Source organism: Cebus imitator, unplaced genomic scaffold (genome assembly GCF_001604975.1).
Source record: "Cebus imitator isolate Cc_AM_T3 unplaced genomic scaffold, Cebus_imitator-1.0 Scaffold190, whole genome shotgun sequence".
NCBI classification, from domain to species: Eukaryota; Metazoa; Chordata; class Mammalia; order Primates; family Cebidae; genus Cebus; species Cebus imitator.
The window spans coordinates 887,960-896,129 of NW_016107505.1; the positions used below are offsets into that span (position 1 = coordinate 887,960).

General features: G+C 47.0%; 1 protein-coding gene across 1 annotated transcript in view; it reads left to right on the forward strand.

The window, feature by feature from the left end:
* NLRP9 (NLR family pyrin domain containing 9) overlaps positions 1–7,894 on the forward strand; it is a 31,745-nt gene extending 23,851 nt beyond the window's left edge. The window contains exons 6-9 of the mRNA XM_037745049.1: positions 425–701; positions 2,398–2,568; positions 3,319–3,489; positions 7,286–7,894. Coding sequence (XP_037600977.1) covers positions 425–701; positions 2,398–2,568; positions 3,319–3,489; positions 7,286–7,418 — 752 coding nt within the window. The 3' untranslated portion in view covers positions 7,419–7,894. The remainder of the gene's footprint in view (positions 1–424; positions 702–2,397; positions 2,569–3,318; positions 3,490–7,285) is intronic.
* Positions 7,895–8,170: the final 276 nt, after the last annotated feature.

Sequence of the window (8,170 nt, forward strand, 5' to 3'; positions counted from 1 at the left end):
GGCTAGAATCAACTGTCACTGAGACAGTTGTTTAGACTGTGAAAGGAAGCCTGCCTCGGCCTCCCAAAGGGCTGGGATTACCGGCATGGGCCACTGCACCCAGCTCCTTATTTTATTATTTTTTGAAATGGAGTTTCGCTCTTGTTGCCCAGGCTGGAGTGCAGTGGCGTGATCTCGGCTCACTGCAACCTCTACCTCCTGGGGTCAAGCGATTCTGCATCAGCCTCCCAAGTAGCTGGGATGATAGGTATCCACTACCACGTGCCGGCCAATTTTTGCATTTTTAGTAGAGATGGGGTTTTAACATGTTGGCCAGGATAGTCTCGATCTCCTGACCTTGTGATTTGCCCACCTGGGCCTCCCAAAGTGCTGGGATTACAGGCATGAGCCCCTGTGCCCTGCTCCTTGTTTTCTTGAGTGACAGCAGAATTGAAGGACTACCTGGAAAGGTTTTGCCTGTGGCTGAGACAGCATGTTAATGTCACTGCGGGAAGCCTCCGTGGGCTGGTCGACGGTGTGTTTCTTTGCAGGTTGATGTACTGCTGTCTCACCTGTGTCTCCTGTGAGGTCATTTCCGAAGGGCTTGTGCGCAGTAAATCCCTGTCCCTCCTCGATCTGGGGTCCAATCATCTGGAAGACAGTGCGGTGGCCTTGCTGTGCGAAGCGCTGAAGCACCCAGACTGTAGCATACGGGAGCTGTGGTAGGACCGGCCGTGATTCGCTTTACTGTCAGGGTTCCTTTTCTGGATGTTGGCACTCTGGGAAAGAAACAGGAAAGGGATATGCTAGCATCTGAAGGGGTATGCCTTTCCAAAATTCGGATGTTGGATCCTCACCGCCAAGCTGATGGTACTAGGAAGTGGGGCCTTTGGGAGGTGGTTAGGTCATAAGGGTGGAGCGTCCCACTCCTATAAAAGAGGCCCCAGGCCCGGTACGGTGGCTCATGCCTGTAATCCCAGCACTTTCGGAGGCCCAGGTGGGCGGTCCCAAGGTCAGGAGATGGAGACCATCCTGGCCAACATGGTGGAACCCCGTGTCTACTAAAAAAATTAAATTGTTGGGCGTAGTCGTGTGTGCCTGTAGTCCCATACTTGTAGCTACAAACTAGTTGTAGTCCCGAGTAGCTACGTGCCTGTAGCTACTCGGGAGGCTGAGGCAGAAGAATTGCTTGAACCTGGGAGGCAGAGGTTGCAGTGAGCTGAGATTGTGCCACTGCACTCCAGCTTGAGTCACAGAGCGAGACTCTGTCTCAAAAAAATTAAAAAAGAGGGCCCAGAGACTTTGCCCCTCCACCATCTGTGGACACAGTAAGAAAATGCCACCTGTGGCTGGGTGTGGTGGCTTATGCCTGTAATTCAAGCACTTTGGAGGCCAAGGCGGGCGGATCACCTGAGGTCAGGAGTTCAAGACCAGCCTGACCAACATGGTGAAACCCCATCTTTTTTTAAAAAAAAAGAAAAGAAAATGCCACCTGCTAATCAGAACGTGGCCCTCACCAAAGAGAGTTTGTTGACATCTTGATCTTGGACTTCCCAGCTCCAGAACTGTGAGAAGTACATTTCTGTCATCTCTAAGGGACCCGTTTCAGTCTATGGTGTTTTGTTATAACAGACCACATAGACTGAGACAGGATCAGAACGGTGTCTTCACTCTCTATTTACCCCACCTGCTTCTGGGAGCATTCCTGGAAAGGGGTTGTAAGGACGCAGCACAGGACTCAGGGGTTGTGTCTCTGGCCCTAGAAAGGACTGGATGGAGTCCTGAGTGCCCCTGACCGGGCAACTACCCTTTCCCCAGCTAATGTGAGGATAGCTACAGTCTCCTCAAAGAACTGAGGTGGCCAGTGGGAATCACATGCTTGAAGGATTATGCTGAATGCCTGGCTCTTTATGCACTCTTGATAAATGACAGAGCATGAGAATCATTCATTCCTTCTGCTAGGAACTGAAGACAATTCTGGGTGGATTCCTCCCTCCTCCTCCTTCCTTCCCTGTCCCCTCCTCCTCTTCCCGTCTCCCCACCCCATCTCTCCCCATCTCTCCCCTCCCCCTCTGTCCCCTTTTCTTCCCCTCCTCTTCTCTCCCCCCTCCTCTCCCCTCCTCTTCTGTTCTCTCCCCTCCTTTCCCCTTCTCCCATCCTCCCTTACCTCTTCCATCCTCTCTTCCCCTCCTGCACCCCGCTACCATCCCCTTTCCCCCCTTATGCCTCCCTTCTTTCCCCTCCCATCTCTCCTTTTCTCCCTTGTTCTTCTCCCTCCCCTCCCCACCCTCTTCAACATCTCAGAAGTACATGGGTATTTCTTGCTTCATAAGAATAAATGAAAATTAGCTAGGCCATGATGATCGACCTCATAAGTGTGTGTGTATGTGTATGTGTGTGTGTATTTTCCCCCCACAGGTTGATGGCTTGTTTCCTTACTTCCGATTCCTGTAAGGACATTGCTGATGTTCTCATCTGCAATGAAAAACTGAAGATCCTGAAACTTGGGCATAATGAAATAGGAGATGCTGGTGTCAAACAGTTATGTGAAGCTTTGAAGCATCCTAACTGTAAATTAGAGTGTCTTGGGTGAGTATCTACTGACCATCATCGTAGGAAAATTTACCTATTTCTAGAATAGGAAAAGCTGGAGGGCTGACAGAATGGAAGAGGGCAGGTTTAAAAGCGAGTCTGTCTGGGATGATCTGTTGCATGAAATGCTGTCCCAGGGTTTGCCCAGTCTTGGTACTCTTGCTGTTTGGGACTGGAGAGTTACTTGCCTTGGGGGCCACCCTATGCATCACAGGATGTGAGCTGTGGCCCTGGCCACTATCCTCAAGTTGCCAGCAGCACTCTTCAGTTGGGATAAATGTCACTAGACACACATCCCCCAGGAGCACAATCGCCCTGGCTGAGAACCGCTCTTTTAGACTGTAAAGTCCCCTGCCTGGAGTTATGTCACCGACAGGTAACAATGGTGTGCCTGGCTGGGTACAGTGGCTTACGCCTGTAATCCCAGCACTTTGAGAGGCCGAGGCAGGCAGATTACCTGAGGTCAGGAGTTTGAGATCAGCCTGGCCAACATGGTGAAACCCGATCTCTACTAAAAATAAAAAAAATGAGCCAGGTGTGGTGGTGCATGCCTGTAATCCCAGCTACTTGGGAAGCTGAGGCAGGAGAATCACTTGAACCCTGGAGTGGAGGTTGCGGTGAGCCGAGATCACCCCACTGCACTCCGGCCTGGTGAAGCTGTCTTAAAAGAGCAACAACAGCAGCAAGCAGTGGCTGCCTTCCAGCCTGCCCAAAGCCAAGGTGGTTTCTCCGGTTTCCCTTTTGCAGGCTGCAAACATGTCGGATCACCCACGCCTGCTGTGAAGACCTCGCCGAGGCACTGGTAGCCAGCAAAACACTGAGGAGCCTGAACCTTGACTGGATTACCTTGGACCCTGAGGGCGTGGTGTTGCTGTGTGGGGCTTTGAGCCACCCGGACTGCGCCCTGCAGATGCTGGGGTGAGTGGACGCTGTTTCCCTTGGTGGTGAGTGACTTCAGAATGAGCTAAGTTCATTGGCTGTTTGCCCAACCACGACATGATGGACACCAGGCTGGAGGGTTCTTTGTTGTGGGGCCTGCCCTGGGCCCCCCTGCACATTGTAAGATGTCAAGCAGCGTTCTTGGCCTTTCTCATGAGGTGCCAGTAGCACCTCCCTGAGTGATGACAACCAAAAAGAGCTCCAGTAATTGTCAAAAGCCCCCTGGAGACACAGTTGCCCCAGGTGAGAACCACTGCTCTCCTGAAATGTCATCTACTTACGTTGCCGTATATATGCAATCCCAGCTCAGACTAGGGAGGGCTTCTGGAATGGGCTGAGCAGGGTCTCGATCCAGAAAGACATTCGCTAAATGGCAGCAGTTAACGTTGTTTGGAAAATTAGGTCTGCATTTAGAGTGGACTTGTTTTAAATCTGTGGGATGAATTTTTTATTTTTCCTTCTGATTTTGTTTTTTTCATTTTTAAAAGTTTTTTTATTAAAAATGGGTGGGGTATATGGAAGAGGCTGAACATTGATAATTGTTGAAGTTTGTGATGGGTACATGAATTCATTATATTAATGTCTCTGAAAAAAGCTCACAATATGTTTGTTTTTATATAAATTTTTAAATAAGCAATGAATGTGCCTGGGGCATATGAACATCAAATGAATACAAATTGTCTTTTTTTTTTTTTTTTTAAAACCTAAACTCATCTTTTTGGAAGCAAATCTTAATCTCTATTTATTTATTTTGAGACTGGGTTATAAGGCTGGCTAATTTTTGTATTTTTGGTAGAGATGGTGTTTCACCATATTGCCCAGGCTGGTCTCGAACCCCTGTGCTCAAGCGATCCACTCGCCTGGGCCTCCTGAAGTGCTGGGATTGCAGGTGTGAGCCATGGAGCCCAGCCTGTAGAATGCATATTTGAGTGCTTGCTAGGATGATATGCTGGGGATGCGGTCACGAACAAAACCCTTCACGTCTCTGTCCTTGTGCCCTTGATGCGGGGTTGGGAGGATTGGTGTGTAAGAGGTAATAAGTGAGATGCTGAGAAGAGCTAGGTTTGGGGGTTACTGAGCAGTGTGAGGCAGGCTACCTGACCAGGGCAGGACTGGCTGATGAAGAGGCAGAAGGGGCCTGGGGTGGCTGGCAGGGCAGATGGACAGATTCTAGAGGGCCAGGGACAGTTCTGAGTTCCTTAAGTACATTAACTCACAGTAGTCTATGAGGGCACTCATGTTAACGCTGCCTTTTGGGTGAGGACACTGATGCTCAGGGGTGGAGTTCTGCAGCTTGAGGGGTTATTTAGATGGACCTTGAAAGGAGCGATGAAGGCTACAGATACACAGCTCTTGATAGTGTACTTGACCAGAAATACTCCCAGGGTGGGCTCTGAGGAAAGTTCCCAGCAGAGTTCAAAGAGGTCAGCTGAACTGTATTTGTCTGTTCTTGAATTACTATGAAGAATATCTGAGACTGGTAATTTTTCTTTTGAGAGAGTCTTGCTTTGTTGCCCAGGCTGGAGTGCAGTGGTGCGATCTCTACTCACTGCAACCTCTGTCTCCCAGCCTCAAGCAATTCTCGTGCTTCAGTGTCCCGAGAAGTTGGGATAACAGGCGCTTACCACCATGCCCGGCTAAGTTTTGTATTTTTAGTAGAGACTGGGTTTCACCATGTTGGCCCCGCTGATCTCAAACTCCTGACCTCGGGTGATCCACCTGCCTCGGCCTCCAAAAGTGCTGAGATTACATGCGTGAGCCACCACACCTGGCAGAGACTGGTAACTTAAAAGAGGTTTTTTTTTGTTTGTTTTTTGGGAGACAGACAGAGTCTCACTCTGTTGCCCAGGGTGGAATGCAGTGGCGCGATCTTGGCTCACTGCAACCTCCACTTCTGGGGTTCAAGCGATTCTTTTGCCCCAGCCTCATGAATAGCTGGGATTATAGGTATGCGCCACCACACCCAGCTAATCTTTGTATTTTTAGTGGAGACGGGGTTTCACCATGTTGGTGAGCCTGGTCTCGAACTCCTGACCTCATGACCCACCCGCCTCGGCCTCCCCACGTGCTGGGATTACGGGTGTGAGCGACCGTGCCCGGCCAGGAAAGAGGTTTGATTGGCTCACGGGTCTGCAGGCTGTACAGGAAGCACAGCGGCTTCTGCCTCTGAGGTGGCCTCAGCAAACTTTGAATTATGATGGAAAGCAAAGGAGACACAGACACCTCTTTGGTGGCTGGAGCAGGAGGAAAGTCAGGAGGATGCCACACACATCTAAACAACCGGATCTCACGAGAGCTGGATCATGAGAACAGTACCAACGGGATGGTGTGAAACATTCATGAAGGCTCCACCCCATGATCCAGTCACCTCCCACCAGATCCCACATCCAACACTGGGAATTATAAATGAATAGGAGATTTGTGGGGGACATGGATCTAAACTGTATCAAGAATTTCTACGGAGGACCCCAGGAGGTTACAGCAAAACACACAGGCCCTGGGATGGGGCTGGAAGGGAGTCCCGGGAGCTCTACAGCAGAGGGAGGGAGAGAGGAATTCAGCGATGAGGCTGAGACCCAGTACCCATAGGGACAGGCCAGGTACTGAGGACCTGCATTATAAAATAACTGTTACCGTGCCTCACTCGCCTTCAACTACCATCCCCACACCCAAAACACGCCATTTCCACAGTAGCAAACATTCAGAGCAGTTGGTTCTGGATAACTTTGTCACAGTGTCACTGTAACTGAAAGGAAATTTAGCCATCTTCTCTACTTCTGAAGATTTAAGGTAATAAACTCCTTCTCTTGTGTCTAAGCGTCTATGAATTTTTCTGACCTGCGAATCCTCCTCAACTTTTTATAACTGGACATAAAAATGCACATAACTATGAACACCAGACAAGAGGAAAGGACATGGGGAGAGGGGAGAAGAAAATTGCAAATGTTAGTCATATTCTTTCTTTCAGGAAAGCCTGTGTTCCAATCTTGACAGTTATTTGTGAACTGGTATTTTATATTTTCCTGATGCTGATAATATGTAGAAGTTATAAGGAGCTAAAGATTCAATGCATAAGGCAAGAAGGATAGCTGGTGGGGGGGGAGGGAAGCCAGGAGAAAGCAGTGTCCAGTAAACTAAGGGGAAAAATAGACGTGTCATTAATTGTTTTCAATGCTAACTGGTTAAGTGAGATATAATTTATTTTAAAAATTGATGTTATTAGTGACTAAAAAAACCAGCTTTATTGAAGTGGGTTCAGGAGACAATGACATGAAAGAAACTGAAAATACCAAAAATAGAAAGGGACATTTTAAATATTCTATACGTGTAGCGTTTGCTTTAATTACGTCTCAAAAATGGGCGGGTTGTAAATGGAAGAGGCTGAATATTGATAATTGTAGAAGCTGGTGATGGGTACGTGAATTCATTATACTAGTATCTCTGAGAAAAGCTTATGTTTAAGCCACATTTTAAGAAGCAATAAATGGGCGGGGTCATATGAACATCAAATGAATGGAAGTTGTTCTTTTTTTAACCTAAATTCATCTTTTTTGAATTAAATCTTAATACATGCTGTATATGAAATTTCAGTTTATAGTATAAATCAGAGGCTTCCTATTCTATAGGAAAGATTCATGCTTGTTTTTTCAAATTCACTACAATCCTCAGTGATTTCTAGGAAAGAATAGAGAGGAGAGAAGAGGTAGACATCAGAATGTAAAGAGGCAATACTGTGTAAAAATGAAAAAACAAAAAATTATTTCTATTTTCCCAGGCTACAGAAATCTGCCTTTGATAAAGAATCTCAGAAGATGCTGATGGCTCTGGAAGAAAAATGTCCCCACCTGAGCATTTCACATGAACCTTGGATTGAGGAGGAATACAGGATCAGGGGTGTCATCCCCTAATGGGGAACACCCTGAAGTAGTCTTCTCACAAAGGCTTTCTTTGATCATAATGGGCACTTCTCCTCCTGGCACCTCTATCCTGTAACTGCATGTCACGGCAGCAGGGCTGTGATGTCAGGGCTACTCCCTGACAGTGTTCTAGCAATATGATTATGGAGTGTGATTCAATAGGTATGTGTTGATTGTCTTGGCCTAGGTCCTATATTCCCTTATCTTTAGAAATCCCATCCTACTTTGTAACACTTAGAAAAACAAGTATGTTAAACTAGTGCTAAATGCTCTTGAAAGCACGGCTTTATTTTCTTAGAGGATGTCCTGGTGTGTAGGACCATGGATTTGCAGGCACTACAATCCTGATACTTCTGACGTAGAAGTGATGCTAGAATGTGTCTATAGATTGTATTGCAAGCACCCAAATTTTCTAGTTTGTCCACATTTAGATTTGATCAGTTTTCTTGTCCAATTAAAAAGCATTTTCAAATCTTGCCTTATCCTTTCGTATATGACACTCCAACAGATTTTTTCTAAAAATTCAATGTTATTCAAATCTATCTACAGTTTATATATATTTTAAAAGACAATATTAAACACCTCACTGACTGACATGAGTAAACATTCCCTAGTTCTCTACGGTAAATTGCTCATGCCTTATTGGCTTGGTCTAACATAAATATATGTATTTATTTTGAGACGAAGTCTCACTCTGTCCCCTAGGCTGGAGTGCAATGGCAGGATCTCAGCTCACTGCAACC